The following is a 22,304-nucleotide window of genomic DNA, read 5'->3' as shown; positions in this document are numbered from 1 at the left end:
ATCCTTGCTTAATAGCCTGCTGATAACTAGCTAGCATGACTGTATTAAAGTTAAAAACTGGAGTAAAAGCAGACTGTTCATTATATATTCGCTCGGGGGTGGGGGGGAACTCTTTTATTTCCGATGCCGCCTGAATGCAACGTCGATGTCCAGCGCTACCTGAACGAGTCGAGGCAGTGGCCCCGCCCCCCGGCTTTGACGTCACAGGCCATGTTTCCGCTCATGGCGCTGAGAGCCGCGGAGCGCCTCAGTCAAAGCCGTGCTGTCTCCGCCCTCCTCGCCCACTCCGCCTCCAGGCAGCCAGCTCGTTAGTCCGCCGCTCACCGTCCCGCTGTTACGCGGAGCCTCGGCGTCTTTTTTTTCTCCCAAGCGAGTCCTTCACGGGCCGCGCTTCGCCGAGATTAAAGTCTTTGCGAACTTAGTTCTCCAGCTTCACGCGACTGTCCATGGAGAAAATGGCCGGACTTCTTCCCAGCAACACAACTTTCCTGCCGCCGACTCATGGCGTCCTCAAGTCCCTGCTGGAGAATCCCCTCAAGCTGCCCTTCCAGCACGACGAAGGTACGCTTGTTCCTTCCCGTGAAATAAATCACGAGTGACATGTCCGTCCTAAATCATCTTCTCACTCGGCAGACGTGCGCACTTTTGACAGCGAAAGCGCGCACGTCGTCTGACAATTTACGATCTTTGTGAGGAAAAAAAAGGGCCTCGTCTTGTACATTTAACGCTGCAAAGAGGGTCAAAAGAAGACGACCACCGACTCTGTTGCATGTTTCGCCACTCGGTTTTTGGGCGAAGTAAACCACCTCATTTGCTAATTATTTACGTAAATAATCGTTAATTAAAATAATGTTTGCGTCAAGGTTAGCAGGTAGCCTTTATAACCTTTTAAAGCCCTCGTCTTAACGGCGATTACACAATTCCTCCTGTGGCCGATAGAGGGCGCCTCAGACTCTAATCTTTATCTATCAACAACACTGTTTTTATTGATGTCAAACATTTATACAATAATAATTACATCTTTATAACTAGAATACAAGTCCCTCTGCGAAGGCTGACTTGTGTAAAAATAATACATTTAATTTAATTTCCTCTTTTATTGTTGAACCCTCATTGTTATTTTGTCTCATTTACTTCACTTTATTGTCTGGTAAACATGGTGTAGTTACGGAGGAAGGTTCATATTCAAATAAAGGATAAGGATGAAACCTCACACAAGCTTTTTTAAAATGATGATAAAAAAAAAAACAACAGTTTCCTAGCAACACAGCATCAATGACCGGAGAAGAAAAGCGAGAAAAAGAACGGAGAAGCAGCATAAAAAGACCGTACAGTGCTGCCAAACGTTAGAATAATCGATAAATGATTAATTGAACGATGATGGTATTAGTCTATAAAACAAAGATTATTAAAAATTAAGAAGTAAAAACGCTGAGCAGCTTTGAAGGTCCAGTAAAAGTTTGATTTTCTAATTATTTTTTACTTGTAGCCACCGTTTTTTTTTAAATTGCTGCTTGCTCCGTGCGTCACTCACAACATGGCCGATTATTGATTATTATCTATCCATCCATTTTCTACCGCTTGTCCCGTTATTAATATTATTATTATTATTTTAGCGTTATCCATAAGCGTTTTGCGTGTTTGCGTCCCACGCTTGATGCCCTTGTTTGTTGGCATTTACTTTTGTTTTGTCCAAAATCAAAGCAGGGAAAGTACAGGACGTTCTCCTGGCGAGGCACGTTGACACATCAAGGTAATGGAGTCCTTAGAACGCGTCTCCGGCCGTGTCAGCGTTTACTTTGATTCCGAACCGCAGCAAAATGAAGAACTGGAAAGTAGCTACCGATGGAACGTTGACGACGCTAACACACAGCGGACATTTAGATTACCGTATTTTCCGCACCATAAGCCGCACCTAAAAACCACAATTTTTGTCAAAAGCAGACAGTGCGGCTAATAACCCGGTGCGCCTTATATATGGATTAATATTCATATTTATTTTCATAAGGTTTAGGTCTCGCAACTACGGTAAACAGTCGCCATCTTTTTTCCCCGTAAAAGAGGAAGCGCTTCTTCTTCTACGGTAAGCAACCGCCCCCATAGAAGAGGAAGCGCTTCTTCTTCTACTGTAAGCAACCGCCAAGGTGAGCACCCGCCCCCGTAGAAGAAGAAGCGCGCGGATATTTAATTTCATTTGTGTGTTTCCGTAAAGACAACAAAATGTCTCCTACTAAGAGACGCGCGTACAAGGTTCCACTGACTTTTGATATTCATGTGAACCGCACTGTGGATACAACGGGAACACGTACGGTGAATATTCGCACCACAGGGAATGAGAAGTCGTCCTACTGTGGTTCTAGCTTGCCATGCTAACGGCCAGAAACTTCCACCCACGGTGATATTCAAAAGGAAGACCATTTAGATATATTCAACTCGTTAGCATATTGGTCTGGGTTTAGCAATGCTTCCCACTGAGCGGCAATCTATTTGTGGCTCATTTGCACATTTGGCAATGATCTATGTACATATTTTTTTAAAGACTTGAACATGTTATTTATTTTTTACTGCAATGTAACTTGTGCACTACTGATTTATTTACAAATATTTTTCCATCCTGATTGTTGTAATTTAGCGTGGCAGATATTCAAATGTTCGTTTTAAATTCAAGATAAAGAAACATCTTGAAGTTGTTTATTGATATTCTCCACAAGGGAGTTACTGTAAAAGTATATTAATGTACTGATATACATGTATGAATCATGTTAAATCAACAATGCAGTTTGGTAGGGAAAAACAAAACAATTTTACGGGATAAAAGTTGGCTCTTATGCTGCTAGCTTAATGCTAACATACATTAGACCAGTATTTCGGGAGCGTTTCCTGCAGGGCCGCCAAAAAAATATATTTCGTGTCAGTGGTCTGTTGCAGCGGTACTCGGTTGTAATACACTTTTTCCACCACTTGTGGCAGTAATGACAATCTCAGACAAACTGAAGAAGTCTGGGGCTAAAGTCATAGAGAAGTTCCTTCAGCGCAAACATTACGACTAAATTGTTGAAGCTGTTTTTTTTTCATTTGTACTTTAATTTTATTGACAGTTTAGGAAACATAAACACACTGAAGACATCTGGGACTAAAGTCATAGAGAAGTTTCCTCAGCGCAAAAATTATGACTAAAATGGTGAGGCTGTTTTTTTCCATTTGTACTTTAATTTTATTGACAGTTTAAGAAACCTAGACAAACTGAAGACGTCTGGGGCTAAAGTCATAGAGAAGTTTCTTCAGCGCAAAAATTATGACTAAATTGGTGAAGTTTTTTTTATTTTTATTTGTACATTAATTTTATTGACAGTTTAGGAAACATAAACAAACTGAAGACGTCTGGGGCTAAAGTCATAGAGAAGTTTCTTCAGCGCAAAAAATATGACTAAATTGGTGAGGCTGTTTTTTTTTTGTACTGTAATTTTTTTGACAGTTTAAGAAACATAGACAAATTGAAGACGTCTGGGGCTATAAAGTCAGAGAGAAGTTCCTTCAGCGCAAAAACTACGACTAAATTGGTGATGCCAGTTTTTTTTCATTTGTACTTTAATTGTATTGATAGTTTAATAAACATAAACTAACTGAAGACGTCTGGGGATAAAGTCAGAGAGAAGAAATGTTTTTTTTCATTTGTCCTTTAATTTTTTGACAGTTTAACAAACACAGACAAACTGAAGACGTCTGGGGCTAAAGTCAGAGAAGTTCCTTCAGCGCAAAAACTACGACTAAATTGGTGAAGCCATTTTTTAAAAATTTGTACTTTAATGTTATTGACAGTTTAAGAAACAAACAAACTGAAGACGTCTGGGGCTATAGTCATTGAGAAGTTTCTTCAGCGCAAAAATTATGACTAAATTGGTGAAGCTGTTTTTTTTTTTCATTTGTACTTTAATTATATTTCTAGTTTAATAAACAAACAAACTGAAGACGTCTGGGGATAAAGTCATAGAAGTTTCTTCAGTGCAAAAACTATGACTAAATTGGTGAAGCTGTTTTTTTTGTCATTTGTACTTTAATTTTATTGACAGTTTAAGAAACATATCTACTATCATAAATTATTTATTACATTCTGTAAGAATGTATTTGTATTTTATTTATTTTTATTTTAGCACTGATTTTTTAATGGGATTTTAATCAAGAGTAAGATTACTCATTCAGTGTTGGTATTTGAGTGGGCCCAGAGGTCAAATAGATTAAACCCTGCGATAGACCATTGATAGGCTAACAGAAATTAGCATTGCCAAATTCAATTCTGACGGAACAAAATTGGCATAAAACTGCAAATACATTCACCAAACTCTGTAGAAATGAATATTGATGCTAACTTTGTACTACCAGTCTGCTGCTCTCTGCACTCTGTGCTGACTGAAACGCTACATTTTGAAACCAATAACAGTGTCAAAGTGTTGTGGAACAGGAGATGGCAGCACCTGGAAGGTAAAATGTTACCTTTTATGTATTGCAGAATCCTAGAGAAACGTTGGTTTTAGCATTGTCAAAGAAAAAACAATTATCAAAATGGCCACCGCGTGTGACTCTCGAAAATCCGAAAAAGCAAAGTCACATTGAAAAAATATGGATTTATGAATCACAGCGCCACCTAGTGACGTGTGTGTGTGTTTGTTCCAGGCTTTGGCAAAGAGAAGAAGTTGGAGGATGAGAGCGGCGTGGCCAACCCGCCACAGTCGGCCTTCCTGGGCCCCACCCTGTGGGACAAGACGCTGCCCTACGACGGCGACAATTTTCAGCTGGAGTACATGGACCTGGAGGAGTTCCTTTCCGAGAACGGCATTCCCGCCAACACGGCGCAGGGCGAGCAGCGACACCAGCAGGCCGCGACCCCGGCCCCGCAGCCGCCCCAGGCCCTGCCCACGCCCTCCGTGGTGGACCTCAGCAGCCGCGCCACCACCTCCTTGCACACGCCCATGCCGCAGCCCTGCCTCCACAGCCCCGGCGCCGCAGGTGGGCCACGCCCCCTCCACACAACAGAAATGCACCAAAACACACACTTTGATTGACGGCCCTTGTCGTGGACTTTGGCGGCCATGTTTGACCGGCTGTCGTCATGGTGACACGTGTTGTTTTTTGTCACACGTGTTGTTTTTCATCAGCGTGTGACGTCACACGCTAATACTGATCAACTCGGGCCAGGCGATACGATTGAAACGGTATCTAATATCAGTCGATACTGATAATAGATATTTTTTATGACCTATAGAATATAAGGAGCAAGAGAAAAATATTGAATATTTTTTTATGACCTATAGAATATAAGGAGCAAGAGAAAAATATTGAATGCACCGTAAACATTTTTATTTCAAATGTATAATAATAATCCCCTCGTATAAAAAAACAAAAAAAATGTAAACAACATTTTAAATTACATTAAACACTTAACAATAAAATGAAGGTGCAGAAATAAGGGATATGTAAGAAATGTTCAATAGAGTGTTAGAAAATAGTGCAAAGTGTGAAAATCTACAGAAAAACCTGAGAACTATTTTCTGCAGGTTTAGTGCCAGGAAGTTACAGCTGTGCTCTAAAGGGTGGGCCCCAAGGTGGCGGCTAAGGTGGTGTGGTTTTAGCGGTCTTGGTCCAGGTGACTTTTCCCCTTTTATCCACAATTTCTTAATTATTACTTTCTCTTCTCACTCCATGCAAAGAATCAACCACCAGATAGTTGATACTGTTATCTGATTGGCTGTTAGCGTGTCACGGCCACTGATCAGTGATCACTTCCTGCATTGCTCGGTTATCAGAGATCGCGTGTCTTTGTTCATGCAACCAACCTTGCTTTGCATCTTCCGCTTTCTTCCACCGAAGAATAAATAAATATATAATTTTTTGGAACACATTTTTTATACATTTTCGCATACATGTTGATATTTTATCACCCAGCCCTATGATCAACGTAAGAGTTGTGATCACCGTTGCATGTGTTTATTGTCGTCGTCATGGCGACAGTCGGACTTGTCCTGTTGGTAGCGATCCCCAAACATCAACAGCGAAACTCAGAATGTTGCGGTTGTTGTTTATAAACTCTTGAGACAACGTTTTAATGTCCAAGGACAAAAAAATCTTTGTGATGAAGCTCTTATTTTGCCGAGGCAAAAGTGGTGGGTTTCCTGCCAAAGGGGAGGGCTGCTAGCCCCGCCCACTTTTCCCAGTAAACAACTTGGAGAGCAGTCGGAGTGACACGTGATGTCAATCAAACGCTCGAATGGACTGGTCGTGTGTGTGTGTGTGTGTGTGTGTGTGTGTGTGTGTGTGTGTGTGTGTGTGTGTGTGTGTGTGTGTGTGTGTGTGTGTGTGTGTGTGTGTGTGTGTGTGTGTGTGTGTGTGTGTGTGTGTGTGTGTGTGTGTGTGTGCGTGCGTGCGCGTGTGCGTGCGCGCACAGCGTGTCCTCCGTGCAGCATGCCGAGCCATGTGACACACACACATGCAGGCGCCATGTGCAGCAGGCGCTGCCCCCTCCTGACTTGCGCGTGCGCTCTCTCTCTCTCTCTCTCTCTCTCTCTCTCTCTCTCTCTCTCTCTCTCTCTCTCTCTCTCTCTCTCTCTCTCTCTCTCTCTCTCTCTCTCTCTCTCTCTCGCCAAGCACAGCCTGCGCTCGCCCCGCATCACATGGACCCAGGCGTGCGCGTGTGTCACGTGCACTGTTGCGCTATCGGCAACGAGCGTGCGCGGCACGCCGGCAGGTGCGGCAGGTGGTCAATTGTTGTTATCATCGCGATCGGGGTGGGCTCGGGTTGCCAGAAGGCGGGCGGGACCGAAGTGTCTGGCAAACACATGACTCGTTGTCCCAGTGTCAGGTCGGCGAGCCGGTTGGACGAGTTGTCATGTGACCCGCAGGGCTGGATTGTCCTCCGAGACTGTCACGCAACACGAAGACGACCTGATTAAATACTTTAATACTTTCACGTTGCCGCGGAAACATACAAAGGTCTGTTGCAGGGTCAAGCTGCAGCCCTCATTAGGTGCATGTTCAGTCACCTGCTCACCTTCCTTGAGCGGCATACAAGCGTAAAAAGAAGCCAAGCCAGTCTACTGCTGGAAAAACAAAACAAACATGTTCATAACTACAAATTAACTTTCTTCTTGCGCTTAGTTTTTTCTTTTGTTTGTTTTTTACCGCCTGAGTGCTTTTAGATGGGGGCAGGGGGTCCTCAGCAGCAGAAGAATGAGTCGTTTTTTCACTACATTTGTCACTGCAGTAATCACCAGCTGTTCATTGGTTCATTGGCCGTGATCAATTCATTTTTCTCAGATAGGAATTATTCATTTCAAAGGGGATATTTTCATAGAAAGTATTTTTCATAACATTATTAGAGCCATGTGGACAGGAAATACCATCCTTTAGTCACATTTACACTTGTGATCCAATATTGTTATGCTTCCTGTGGCTGAGCCAATAGTCACTTAATTTAGTATTTGTTATGCTTAAATGCCTCATTTAGCCCCAAAACACAAAATATGCTTAAAAAAAGAAAGAAATGTGCAATAGAAAAGCCGCAAATTGTCTGATTAGTCGCTAATATAGCAACCACATGGCTAAGTTGGCAACATTACCCTCCTGCTGTGTCTTCTTATTCTCTGGCAGACCAGTTTATGAAAAATGTCATTCATAATAATGTCAAATGCTAACAAGGACGTTGGCGTGTGACACTTACTTCCTGTATTAACTTACTGTCTATACGCTGATATTGTTATCGGATATCGGTCTGATATCATTTGTGATGTCCTGTGCGATACAAGCGGTCCTGCAGCGCGTTTACTTGTATGCAATATCATGTGCAATACAAGCAGTCCTGCAGCTTGTTTACTTGTGTGCGATATCATGTGCAATACAAGCAATCCTGCAGTGTGTTTATTTGTGTGTGATATAATGTGTGATACAAGCGGTCCTGCAGCGCGTTGACTTGTGTGATATCTTGTGCAATACAAGCAGTCCTGCAGCTTGTTTACTTGTGTGCGATATCATGTGCAATACAAGCAGTCCTGCAAAGTGTTTACTTGTGAAAGGCTGAACAGACTGTTAACATTGAAATGTCCTCCAATAAGCACACAATTTCTTCTATTTTAGTCAAGTCATTTACAAAAGGAAACATGCTAGGGTATAGGGTACTAGGAGCCAGCAGCTACACAACAGCTAAGCACACAATAGCACACAAGCTAGACATAGGTAAAAATCATTGAACAATAAAACAGCACATTTGTCAATATAAACAAGTATCAAATAATTATAGTTGCATATTACTTACACATACAAAGTCTCTAAGGCAGAAGCGTATTAGAAAGTATTCAGTAACAAACGTGTCCAATTTTGAGCTTCACTTCATGAATTATTGTGACCTAGGTGTCAGAAAAAAGTCATTACCACTCCACTTCTACTTAAAGACAGCTTAAGTCCATTCCACAAGGTTAATAATAAATAGGTTAATATTATTATGTATGGTTCCTGCTGTTATCGTATCGGAATATTACTCAAAGCTCCAATATTGGAATCAAAAAGTTGTATCGGGACACCAATATTTTTTACTCTTCTGCTCTTAAAAGACGACATTTTGCTCAAACTCCAAATTGCGTGATGCAAAAAGCCAAAGAAAAAGCAGAAAATGTGTGATGGTGGTCTGAAAAATACACCACTGTGACTTTAAAGGGCATTCTGGTTGAATTCTGAATTGTAGCATTAACTGTAAGGCTTTTATTGTGAAAGGCAGCGTCACATAATGTGTTTTTATAAAAAGGTTTGAGAAAAAAAACTTGAGTTTTACTGTAACTTGGCATGATGCGGATTGTTAGCATAAAGTGAGCGCGTGTTGATGCTAACAAGCGACGTCGTTTGAAAGAAAACAAGTCAGCGTTAAGCCGATAAGATTAGAGAGAAAAATCTCTGCGCCCTTTGACCCCAAGCGAGTAATCTTTGTGTGGCCTAGAGTGGATTCAGGTCAAAGGTCATATTACCATCGCCGGGACAAAATAAACATAAAACTTCAGTTTGTTTAGCTGAGGACTCGTCTACTTCCTGTTTAGTGAGGTGTTTTACTGCTAATGTTTAACAGCTAACAAGCTTTGTTTTTGGCACACCTGTTGCCTAGCGACCATAAACAGGGCAAGAAAACAAGTGTCTGAGTGACTCACCGGTGTGTAGACAGCACCACCTGCTGGCCGGATGAGGTATTAATGTCATACGTTCATGAACGGAGCTTGACTGACATGTGGTTGTTTTGCTTGTCCTCAGCCCGGGACACGCCCAGCCCCATCGACCCTGAGTCCATTCAGGTGCCCCTGGCCTACGAGCCAGACCCGGCAGACCTGGCGCTGTCCAGCGTTCCCGGCCAGGCCGTGTTCGATCCCAGGAAACGCAAGTTCTCCCCCGAGGAGCTGAAACCACAGCCCATGATCAAGAAGGCCCGCAAGATCTTCATCCCCGAAGACCTGAAGGTGACCAAATTTTCAGCTTCTGGGAAAAAAAATATATTATGGATATTTTATTTTATTCAAATTTAATCTTTTGCCTTCAGCCTGCAACCCCCAGAGGGAAAAGTAGTAGTTAATGGATACAATTTAATTTTTATTTTGAATTGTAATTCTAATTTTAAATTATTTTTCATTTTATTTTGTTCATTTTAATTAGTTTTTATTTAATTGTATATATTTTTTTATTTTATTTTATAATATATTTTATATTTTATGTACTTTATATTTAATTGTATTTTTTTTTAAAAATAATACAATTTGTAATTTTAATTGTATATTGTTTTATTTATTTAAAATTTAAATTTTTAGTTAAAGTTATTATTTAAAATACATTTTTTATTATAATTTAATTTAATTTGTATTTGTTTTATTTTATATTATCCATATTATATTATTACAAATTATACTTAATATATATTTTTTGTATTGAAATATAATAATACATTTAATTTCTTGTTGGAAGTCTGTTAACCGCCTTGTTTTGCCGGGCAACCCCGCAGGACGACAAGTACTGGGCGCGGCGCAGAAAGAACAACGTGGCGGCCAAGCGCTCGCGGGACGCCCGGCGGCTGAAGGAGAACCAGATCGCCATCAGGGCCAGCTTCCTGGAGAAGGAGAACGCCGCCCTCCGCATGGAGGTGTCCGACCTGCGGAAGGAGCTGGGCCGCTGCAAGAACATTGTGGCCAAGTACCAGGCCCAGCACGGGCCGCTGTGAATCCCCGCCCACTGCCTCGGCATTCCCGCTCTTTGACCCCTGACCCCACCTCCCTTTAAAGGACAAACTGTCTCCTGGTTGCCACAACACACACAAAGTCATTTTTCACTTTGTTCTCAGCCTCCTGCTAAAAAGCCATGTGACTTGGGCACTTTTTTTTATCTTCTCGCTGCGCTAAGCTCCGCCCCCTCAGCCACGGTTCACCAGTGAGCAATAAAGCCGCTGCCCCTGTGCACTAAAGCCTCGCTCACAATCTCCCCCCCCCCACCCCCCCCCACTGTTGACATGTCGCTCCATGACCGATGGTGTCGTTTCAGCATGAATTCCCTATTTTTTCTTTTGTTTTTCAAACTTCTATCTGCTTGTGTTGAGCGTAGTAACCCCCCCCCCCCCCCCCCCATCCCCCCTCTGCGTGGTAGAACCTTCGTGTCTGCGTAGCCGCCCGTCTTGGCCAAGATGGCGACATGAATGTAAAGAACGTGCTGACCAAGGAAAAAAAAAAAGCAAAGGTTGGTTTTAAATGAGTTTGTTCACCACAGACCAAACCAATCGCTCCAGAGATGATCTATTGGTTACAAGAGATGTTTATACAAACCTAATCTATACGTTGTTGTTTTGTACAGTATTTTTCCTATACATTACTGAACTATGTACTTTAAAGGCATAACAGATCCAGAATATTAAAGACTTCGAGAATACTTCACTGGCATTTTCATATTTGTGACAGTGGGCCCGACCTGAGTGATGAGCGGATCCATACTGAAATATCCATACCGCCGATACCAGATATTTATGCTCTAATATCCATTCTCCACTTAAAATAGCCATACTTTTGATACTTTGGTTCAGGTGTGTCCAAACTGAAAAATCTTAAGTATGTAGGGGCCTTTTTGATATTTTTTAATTAGCAAAATGATGTATACTTTGGGACCAATATATTACCAGTCAGCTTTTTCTCATTACATAACGATATTTTTCTGCTTTTTTTCTTACATATTACTGAACAGAATATATGATTGTGTAATTACATAACCTAGTTTTGAAAGTTCTCTGTACAAAAGTACTCGTGTTCAGTTATATATTTATCAGAACAGTTGTCTTTTTTTTCAAATTATCACATAATTATTATTTTTAATTAACTAACAAACATTGTTTATATGCGAGCTTCTAATATTTTGGATCAGGGGTATCAAAACTTTTTCCACCAAGGGCCACGTACTGAAAACTCCAGTATGGGGGCGCCATTTTGGTATTTTACCTTTTTTAGAAAAAAATAATATATGCTATAAAAGATATTAAATATATTTGAAGACAAAACTGTGTCATAGATGACTTTTTTTTCTTACAATTTTACTGTTTTTTAGATCAAATACACAACTGTCCAGATTTTAGCAGACACAAAAGCAGAGATGTGCTTCTCTGCTGGCCTAACATAACCAGAAATCATGATCATAATTAAAGATAAAAGTAATTTTTTATTTACTTTCCCTAAATATCTAAAAGTATTCATATTGTCTTCATGTCATATTATGCTCCTTCCAGTGCTGTTGTTTTTAGTTTTAGTTTGTATCCAATCAGAATTCAGCTATCTTATGTTGCCGTGCTTTACCAAATCTGCCCCGAAGCCTTCAGAATCAACAATGCAGGCGTCTGTGCACTGTAAGTGAACGGGGACATACAGTTGATAGACAATTGCGATAGCCAATCAGATCACGAGGTGTCAGTAAGGCCTTCTAGATGGCCTCACGTTGAATGTGACATTTACACGTCCAGTGATTGGATAGTCACCGGGACCTTTAGCAGATTAGTTTGAGAACACAGAGTTGATAGACAGTTGTGATAGCCAATCAGATCACAAGTTGTTGACAGTAGCCTATCAAAGTAGCCTGATGTTAACGAGACTGATTGGATACTCACTTTGTCATTCCTGCTTAGTTGCAACTTAGCAGAAAGTGTTGACCCACAAAGGAGAACAAAACATTGATTGGGTGGCAGTTATATATTTGCAAGAAGGATATTTAAAGAGAAACCATCTTGTGAGACAATGATGGCGAGGAAATGGGGAAATGCCCGCCAATGGGTGCTACAAATTGTGAGTTCAAATATTTTATTTCTTTATTTTTTCACGTTTAATATGTTTTTTGCAATCTTAATTTTGACAGTACCACATAAGATATGTTTTAATTGCTGATGCTGGTTTATTGATTTTTAAATGCGCCAGAAAATAACCCGTTTTGTACACTGTTCATGTGACAGAAGTGCGTAAATGTGTTTCTGTATAGTATTTCTTCAGCAATGGTCATGTGGGGGCATAAATGATGGTATTTTGGGAGGTAATCATTGAAACCGGACATCATTGAAGGCCTAGGTGGGAAACGCATGGCCCACCACTGCACAAAAGGTATATTTGCATTAATTATCGATATTGCTGATACCAGCCTGAAATTTACTCTGTATCTGATTGGGAAAAAAAATCAGTGGTATCGCACGTCACTAGTGGACGCCCCCTGGTGTCCTGTTGTAGTGAGGCGAGTTCATCAAGTTGTCTTGGTTACAGTGTGGGGAAATAAGCTGATGACGTCACGAAACGTTAGCCGTCATTTTGTGTGCCTCTCGTAGTGGTGGAGACAAGACCTCACGCGGCGTAGCCACGGCAACAGTGAGACAAGAACCGGTTCTCAGTCAGCTTTGTGTTTTCTGACCTGACGCTAAAAATAAAGACCATGTGCATTTTTCTCTGCTTTTATTGTCGCATGAGGAGAGCGAGTAGCACCACAAAGATGGCGGCAGGAAGGCCAACGTTACAACACACGTGTCACAAAGACGACATCAACACCGACTTCTCAGCACCTTCACGTCACCCGGAATGCAGCAAAAGACCAGCAGGGGGCGCTAGATCAGTCAAATGTTAATGGCCTAAGCTCCGCCCCTCAGTCAAGGCACCGCCCTCGCCAGTTCGCCCACATGCATCCATCTTGACTTCAGCCAAATTGAACACTTTCGATTTCACTTAAGTTCTCTTCCTGGCGTGACAGGAAGAGGTTTTAAAGATAACCCCGCCTCTTAGCGCCTCAGCTCCTCCCCTCTGGCAGTGGAATGACAGGAAGTGATAGAAAAGTTTGGTCTTCAAAGAACCGTGTAGGAAAAGAGGGTAAACAATTCGTGGTCGTAAACGTTATTTCGGCGGCGTCTCACGAGTGGAAGAGGGCGTCGGCGCCGGAGGGCTTGTAGAGGTACTTCCAGATGGCGTAGTAGTGCACGGCGGCCGCCAGCGCCACAAACACGTGCCAGATGGCGTGGGCGAAGGGGATGACGCCGTCGCTCTTGAAGAAGACCACGCCCAGGCAGTAGATGAGGCCGCCGCACGCCAGCTCGTGAACACCCTCCGTGTTGTTCTGGAAGGTAAGAGGCCAAACTTAAAGCCTGCTGTGCGGAACTGAGCCACCAGGGGGCGACAGACTCACCATTGAGGTGACCACAGAAGCTGGGAAGAAGCCCATAGTCAAGTAGAAGGTCAACTCCACCACTTTGTACCTGACAACAAACATCAGTAGAAGAAAAATAATCTTAATTCTCACTATTATCTTACTTAATGCCATTGTTCCGCATACATTTAATTATTTGAATGCCCTTTTTGTCAAATCTCTGTTTTCTATGACAAAATATGCAATATATCCCCTTCCAAAATGTCAAAGTGGAATATTTGATGTGAAGTAATTGCAGCTTTTAATAGGTCGATAATTCATAACATTGATTTTAATTCATTATTATTATTTGATCAATGACCGTTTAAAAAAACCCCATTAAAATTCTTGGAGATCCAAAAGGGTGCCACTCATAAAAGCGTTAAAAATAAGTCATATGTTTGTATTAATTTTTTTTTTTTTTACTTTCAACGCTTAAATCTCTAGATCAACTTCAGAACTATCCTTCAATTATAAGTTGTTTTTTTTAAATGTTTGTTTTATGCACTTTTTGTCAAAGAAAACTTGTTCTTGTATATGGCAAACACACAATATGCAAATATTCCCCCAAAAATATACAAAAGTGGAACATTTGTTGTGAAGTAATTGAAACCTGAAATAGGTCAATAATTCATAAAAAACATTGGTTGTGATTCATTATTATTTTTTGAGCAAACACAAAACATATGCTATATTTTCCATAAAAATATTTAAAAGTGGAATCTTTGATGTGAAGTAATTAGCGCTTTGAATAGGTCAATTCATTTAAAAAAACAACAACATTGATTTGGATTAATTATTTTTTGTGTTATTATAGACAATATTGCAACGTTTTCTCGTGACATTTCACCTGTATGCTCTTTTATTCTACTTTTTATTGTTTTGTTTTTTTAGAATGTGTTAAATTCTCTGGGGGCCGCACTTGTATTAAATCAACACACTATAACGGGACTGTCTGTGATTATAGCTTGTCATTACAACTTCATACAGCAGATGGCATCGTAACAGCTTCTAACACGTTTGGTCTGCCAGAGAATAAGAAGACGTGGCATCAACGTTGCCAACTTAACACCTTTGTCGCTATATTAAGCGAGGATTCACGCACATGTAAATACTCATTTTCGAACCAAGCAACAAGTATAATTATTGAACACTTTAGGACAGGGGTGTCCAAATTTCGGCCCACAGATCGTATAAATTAAATCAATTCATTATTATCAATATGTTATTAGTAATTCTGTCAAGCGATACATTTTTTAAAATCAGATTCACACTTTTTGAGTTTGCATAATCACAAGTACTAGCATGATTTCAATTAAAAAAAGACCCCAATATTTGGTCACAAATGCAATTTTATTGTTAGAATAGATAGAAAATAAATTGCGTGATTAATCTGCTTAAATATGTGATCAATGCAATATTTTTGCGATTAATCGCATGAGTTAATTCGTTATTTTCGACTGACCGGTCATTAGATTGCACTATTTTGCTTTGTCACCTATAACACAAAGCTAACATGGACAATTTGTTTAGCCAGCTTAGCATATGTTGACGTACATTGGTTTGCCATTAGCATCTTTAATGTACAAAATGTATCAAAATGGCCCCCGCATCCTTCCATTTTACTGAACGTGGTCTTTGCTGGATAAAGTTTGGACACCGCTGCTTTAGGAGACTAACATGAAATATTGCTTTTCTTAACGAGCAGTGGGTGCTACTGGTGGCCCCTGCCCCTTCTAAAAGCACTTAGTCTTGTTCGTGACGTAAAAAACACACACAAAAAAGGGGTAAAAGAGTTAAGTCCAAATGTCTCTCTAAATTTTTCACGTTTTTTTATTCACTTTTTTTCATGTACATGCGTCATGGCCAAGTTAAATCACGACATCATCTAACCCGAGGCTCTTTTTTTGTCGTTCCCTGTGAGATGTCCTTAAAAACCAGAGGATAATCACCATCTTTGAAAAGAGTTCTACAATTGTCTGTGAGGCCGTGAATGTGGACAGGCTGAGTGCTGAGGAGCAAGGAAGGCAAGGAAAAGAGGAGGAGCCTGCATGTGCAGATGTGGGGGCTAGTTCACCATGAAACAGAACCAAAAAAGAAACACCTCAGAAGAAAATAGTTTGATTTTGCATTAGCCTGCAAAATTTAAATAAAAGATGAACACTTTTAAAAAGTGTGTAAGCTGTGTTACGTTTTGCAGCTTCTGACTATTTTTCTTTAGTGGAAGAAATGGAAAAATGTTTTTGGAGAAAGCAAAGGTTGCAGACCCCTGATCGTTATGGACAATTAGGAATCATTATGGTGGTGAAACCTACTTTTCGTGGTAGTTGAAGACATAGATGATTCCGGCGGCCGCCATCAGCCAAACAAACCAGCGCATGTGAGCGGCGAGTGGCCCCAGTTCTCGCAGGTTCAGCCTGAAAGAACAAAAACAAGATGGCGTCAGAGCGGTTGGTGCTTGAGTATAGAAGTGTGGCCAAAGACTCACCACGGCGTGTAAGAGGCGGCGATGAAAACGTAGATGACCACCCTGTCGCACATGTGGAAGCAGTGCTCCACCTCCCTGCAACGTCACCACAACATCAATCGATGCCTTAAAGAAGCTACGCCCCCCTCGACGCACCTCATGTGACTCCTCTTCCAGGTGATGATGTGGAAAACGGTGGACACAAGGAAGAGGGCGCACAGGCCCAGACCGTACACCCACGCCGTCACACGCTGCCACTGGTTGTCTGACAGCCGGTGCAGCAGCGCCATGCCCACCAAGGCGGGCGCGATCAGGAACTGGCGAGACAGAGAGAGACAAAGACCATCAAGACTAGCGTGACGGAGAAACAAAGACAATCAGCAACTAGCGTGACAGAGACAGACAAAGACGATCAGGACTAGCGTGACGGACAGAGACAAAACTGATCAGGAACTGGCGAGATGGAGCGAGACAAAGACGATCGGGACGAGCGAGACAAAGACGATCGGGACGAGTGTGACGGAGAAACAAAGACAATCAGGAACTAGCGTGACGGAGAGAGACAAAGACGATCGGGACTAGCGTGACGGAGAAACAAAGACAATCAGAAACTAGCGTGACGGAGAGAGACAAATACGATTGGGAACTAGCGTGACGGGAGAAACAAAGACCATCAAGACTAGCGTGACGGAGAAACAAAGACAATCAGCAACTAGCGTGACGGAGACAGACAAAGACGATCAGGACTAGCGTGACGGACAGAGACAAAACTGATCAGGAACTGGCGAGATGGAGCGAGACAAAGACGATCGGGACGAGCAAGACAAAGACGATCAGGAACTAGCGTGACGGAGAGAGACAAAGACGATCCGCAACTGCCGTGACGGAGAGAGACAAAGACGATCGGGACTAGCGTGACGGAGAAACAAAGACAATCAGAAACTAGCGTGACGGAGAGAGACAAATACGATTGGGAACTAGCGTGACGGGAGAAACAAAGACCATCAAGACTAGCGTGACGGAGAAACAAAGACAATCAGCAACTAGCGTGACGGAGACAGACAAAGACGATCAGGACTAGCGTGACGGACAGAGACAAAACTGATCAGGAACTGGCGAGATGGAGCGAGACAAAGACGATCGGGACGAGCAAGACAAAGACGATCAGGAACTAGCGTGACGGAGAGAGACAAAGACGATCCGCAACTGCCGTGACGGAGAGAGACAAAGACGATCGGGACTAGCGTGACGGAGAAACAAAGACAATCAGAAACTAGCGTGACGGAGAGAGACAAATACGATTGGGAACTAGCGTGACGGGAGAAACAAAGACCATCAAGACTAGCGTGACGGAGAAACAAAGACAATCAGCAACTAGCGTGACGGAGACAGACAAAGACGATCAGGACTAGCGTGACGGACAGAGACAAAACTGATCAGGAACTGGCGAGATGGAGCGAGACAAAGACGATCGGGACGAGCAAGACAAAGACGATCAGGAACTAGCGTGACGGAGAGAGACAAAGACGATCCGCAACTGCCGTGACGGAGAGAGACAAAGACGATCGGGACTAGCGTGACGGAGAAACAAAGACAATCAGAAACTAGCGTGACGGAGAGAGACAAATACGATTGGGAACTAGCGTGACGGGAGAAACAAAGACCATCAAGACTAGCGTGACGGAGAAACAAAGACAATCAGCAACTAGCGTGACGGAGACAGACAAAGACGATCAGGTCTAGCGTGACGGACAGAGACAAAACTGATCAGGAACTGGCGAGATGGAGCGAGACAAAGACGATCGGGACGAGCGAGACAAAGACGATCGGAACCAGCGTGACGGAGAGAGACAAAGACGATCGGAACCAGCGTGACGGAGAGAGACAAAGACGATCGGGACTAGCGTGACGGAAAGGGACAGACAATCAGGAACTGGCGTGACGGAGAGAGACAAAGACGATTGGGAACTAGCGTGACGGAGAAACGGACAATCAGGAACTAGCGTGACGGAGACAGACAAAGACGATCGGGACTAGCGTGAAGGCGAGAGACAAAGACGATCTGGACTAGCGTGAAGGCGAGAGACAAAGACGATCGGGACTAGCGTGAAGGCGAGAGACAAAGACGATCCGCAACTGCCGTGACGGGGAGAGACAAAGACGATCGTGACTAGCGTGACGGAAAGAGACAGACAATCAGGAACTGGCATGACGGAGTGAGACAAAGATGATCGGGAACTAGCGTGACGGAGAGAGATAAAGACTATCGGGACTAGCGTGACGGAGAGAGACAAAGACGATCGGGACTAGCGTGACGGAAAGAGACAGACGATCAGGAACCGGCGTGACGGAGTGAGACAAAGACGATCGGGAACTAGCGTGACAGAGAGACAAAGACAATCCGCAACTGGCGTGACGGAGAGAGATAAAGACGATCGGGACTAGCGTGACGGAGAGAGACAAAGACGATCGGGACTAGCGTGACGGAGAGAGACAAAGACGATCAGGAACTGGCGTGGCGGAGCGAGACAAAGACGATCGGGAACTAGCGTGACGGAGAGAGACAAAGACGATCAGGAACTGGCGTGGCGGAGCGAGACAAAGACGATCGGGAACTAGCGTGACATAGAGAGACAAAGACGATCCGCAACTGGCGTGACGGAGAGAGACAAAGACGATCTGGACTAGCGTGACGGAGAAACAAAGACAATCAGAAACTAGCGTGATGGAGAGAGACAAATACGATTGGGAACTAGCGTGACGGAGAGAGACAAAGACAATCAGGAACTGGCGTGGCGGAGCGAGAAAGACGATCAGGAACTAGCGTGACATAGAGAGACAAAGACGATCCGCAACTGGCGTGACGGAGAGAGACAAAGACCATCAAGACTAGCGTGACGGAGAAACAAAACAATCAGAAACTAGCGTGACGGAGACAGACAAAGACGATCAGGACTAGCGTGACGGACAGAGACAAAACTGATCAGGAACTGGCGAGATGGAGCGAGACAAAGACGATCGGGACGAGCGTGATGGAGAAACAAAGACAATCAGGAACTAGCGTGACGGAGAGAGACAAAGACTATTGGGAACTAGCGTGACGGAGAAACGGACAATAAGGAACTAGCGTGACGGAGACAGACAAAGACGATCGGGACTAGCGTGAAGGCGAAAGACAAAAACGATCCGCAACTGCCGTGACGGAGAGAGACAAAGACGATCGGGACTAGCGTGACGGAAAGAGACAGACGATCAGGAACTGGCGTGACGGAGCAAGACAAAGACGATCGGGAACTAGCGTGACAGAGAGACAAAGACGATCCGCAACTGGCGTGACGTAGAGAGATAAAGACGATCGGGAACTAGCGCGAGACATAGAGAGACAAAGACGACCGGCAACTGGCGTGACGGAGAGATACAAAGACGATCGGGACTAGCGTGACGGAGAGAGACAAAGACGATTGGGAACTAGCGTGACGGAGAAACGGACAATCAGGAACTAGCGTGACGGAGAGATACAAAGACGATCGGGACTAGCGTGACGGAGAGAGACAAAGACGATCGGGACTAGCGTGACGGAAAGAGACAGACGATCAGGAACTGGCGTGACGGAGCGAGACAAAGACGATCGGGAACTAGCGTGACATACAGAGACAAAGACGATCCGCAACTGGCGTGACGGAGAGATACAAAGACGATCGGGACTAGCGTGACGGAGCGACACAAAGACGATCTAGAACTAGCGTGACATAAAGAGACAAAGACGATCCGCAACTGGCGTGACGGAGAGAGACAAAGACGATCGGGACTAGCGTGACAAAGCGAGACAAAGACTATCCGGAACTGGAGTAACGGAGAGAGACAAAGACGATCCGGAACTGGCATGACGGAGCGAGACAAAGACGATCGGGAACTAGCGTGACGTAGAGAGACAAAGACGATCCGCAACTGGCGTGACGGAGAGAGACAAACTCTATCAGGAACTAGCGTGACAAAGCGAGACAAAGACGATCCGGAACTGGAGTAACGGAGAGAGACAAAGACAATCAGGAACTAGCGTAACGGAGAGAGACTAAGACGGTTGGGACTAGCGTGACTGAGAGAGACAAAGACGATCCGGAACTGGAGTAACAGAGAGAGACAAAGACAATCAGGAACTAGCGTAACGGAGAGAGACAAAGACGGTTGGGACTAGCGTGACGGAGAGAGACAAAGACGATCCGGAACTGGGGTAACTGAGAGAGACAAAGACAATCAGGAACTAGCGTGACTGAGAGAGACAAACACGATCAGGAACTAGCGTGACTGAGAGAGACAAACACGATCAGGAACTAGCGTGACAAAGACGATCCGGAACTGTAGTAATGGAGAGAGACAAAGACAATCAGGAACTAGTGTGACGGGGACAAAGACAATCAGGAACTGGCGTGACGCAGAGAGACAAAAACGATCAGAAAACTGGCGTGACGAAGAGGGACGACCCCCGATTAGGAACTAGCATGATGAAGAGACAAAGATGAGCCAAGCAAGGTTGTGCGCGTGTCGATGGCGCTGGGGTGGAGACTCACTGCGTGCGTGTAGCAGTTGGCGGCATGCTCGTAGCGGGTAGGCTGGTAGCGACAGTTGGCGGAGGGACGCCTGTTCATGAACCTGAAACACACAGTCATAAACATTGATTATTTTAACAGTCGGGACTCAATACAGACAATTCTCATTTATTACATGTCAATCATGAACCTTGACACACTTGTCACAGTACAAAGTCTACAAACTGCAGAGTGATATGCTTGTAGAATAGGATAGATTACAAAGTTTTATTGTCATCAATCATGGGAGCGTGACGAAAAATTGCGTGGGCGCTCGTGTGTGTAACAAGAAAAAGTTACAAAGTAATAACATTAGCATTAACTTGTATCATTTAATTCAATTAATTAATAAGCAAGTCATATGACTATGAAGCATAAACATGTAAGATTAGCTAAAAATAAACGTTAGCATGCTAACAGTTAGCATGTGTCAAGTACCTAATCATACAACTCTGAGGTGTTTGGCTAAAAAAGTTAGCTCGCTATTGTTAGCATGCTAATTGTTAACACGTGTCAAGTACCAAGTTATGAGTCTGAAGCCTTTGGCTGCAAAATTAGATTAAAAAGTTAGCATGTTATTGTTAGTAATTCTGACTGAGGCTGAGTCAATCAGTGGCCAAGATACTGAACAGCTCGGTCTGATTGTTTTGGTCTCGTCTAGTAGCCAATACTACTGTAATATTAATATTTTGAGATTATTTTTCAATTTTAATGATTGGAAATGCTTAATTTAGGGCAACATTACGTAGAATATGCTTTTTTAGCGATATCACAAAGCTAAGATGTTGTGTTCAGATAGTTTAGCATGTATTGATTAAATTATATCGTAGAGGTGGGATTCTTTGGGCATCACACGATTCGATTATGATTACGATTCAAAAATCAATTAGTGATGCATCTTTAATTCATGAATATTGATGCAGTTTTACATTTATTTTAGTTTCACTAAATAAGCGTTTATCACTTGCAACTTTCAAAAACAGTGCATTTGTAATAAGAAACAGTTCAATTAGTTTCCACCACATTTATTAAATTAAGGGAAATGTGTGCAAAACAGGAACATATAATAAGGAGCTGGTCGAATCTCTTGATGAGGTAGCTCGCTGCAGTTTGCCAAATTTTAGAACTGTCTACACTACATTATTTACAATAAATAAATCAATTATCGACGTTTACTAATCGATTTTATAATCATCCATGTCAGAATTGCGATGCATCTGAAAATTAATAATTTCCCTCCACCTCTACATATTGTATTGATTTTAGTATCTTTAATGACCAAAATGTATCAACGTGGCCCCGTTTTTTAATTTTATTAACGCGGCCCTCGCTGGAAAAAGTATGGACACACCGACTCTATGGTTACTAATGTCAGCTATTATTGAATGTATATTTTATAACAACAGCAAGACTGCAAATTGTTAGTTGCTTCTCTTGGAATGTTTGTGTTCGTGCACGCTCTCTCTGTGTGTACGAAACAGCTGTGAGTGACAAGCATGAACGGTAGACTAATTACGTCATTTGTAATTGTGAAAAGTATAGACATTTAT

At 42.8% G+C, this 22,304-nt stretch overlaps 2 protein-coding genes across 3 annotated transcripts in view; one reads left to right on the top strand and one right to left on the bottom strand.

Annotated features, from left to right (window-relative positions):
- Positions 1-254: 254 nt before the first annotated feature.
- Positions 255-10,935, top strand: hlfa (HLF transcription factor, PAR bZIP family member a). Its single transcript, XM_062050328.1, has 4 exons — positions 255-561; positions 4,672-5,004; positions 9,283-9,485; positions 10,022-10,935. Exons 1-4 carry the CDS (start codon positions 447-449, stop codon positions 10,235-10,237), a joined length of 867 nt encoding a protein of 288 aa, XP_061906312.1. The 5' UTR covers positions 255-446; the 3' UTR covers positions 10,238-10,935.
- Positions 10,936-12,955: 2,020 nt separating this feature from the next.
- The window catches only part of mmd (monocyte to macrophage differentiation-associated), a 35,064-nt gene continuing 25,715 nt past the window's right edge, over positions 12,956-22,304 (bottom strand). For both annotated transcript variants that reach the window (XM_062050326.1, XM_062050325.1), the window contains 6 exons: positions 20,737-20,818; positions 16,325-16,485; positions 16,190-16,264; positions 16,017-16,118; positions 13,702-13,771; positions 12,956-13,632 (listed from right to left, as the gene is read on the bottom strand). In XM_062050326.1, the coding sequence (XP_061906310.1) occupies positions 13,429-13,632; positions 13,702-13,771; positions 16,017-16,118; positions 16,190-16,264; positions 16,325-16,485; positions 20,737-20,818 (694 nt within the window). In that variant the 3' untranslated portion in view covers positions 12,956-13,428. The remainder of the gene's footprint in view (positions 13,633-13,701; positions 13,772-16,016; positions 16,119-16,189; positions 16,265-16,324; positions 16,486-20,736; positions 20,819-22,304) is intronic.

Source organism: Entelurus aequoreus, linkage group LG06, assembly GCF_033978785.1.
Source record: "Entelurus aequoreus isolate RoL-2023_Sb linkage group LG06, RoL_Eaeq_v1.1, whole genome shotgun sequence".
NCBI classification, from domain to species: domain Eukaryota; kingdom Metazoa; phylum Chordata; class Actinopteri; order Syngnathiformes; family Syngnathidae; genus Entelurus; species Entelurus aequoreus.
The sequence above is the reverse complement of the archived record's forward strand: the minus strand, read 5'-3'. Positions and strand labels throughout refer to the sequence as shown.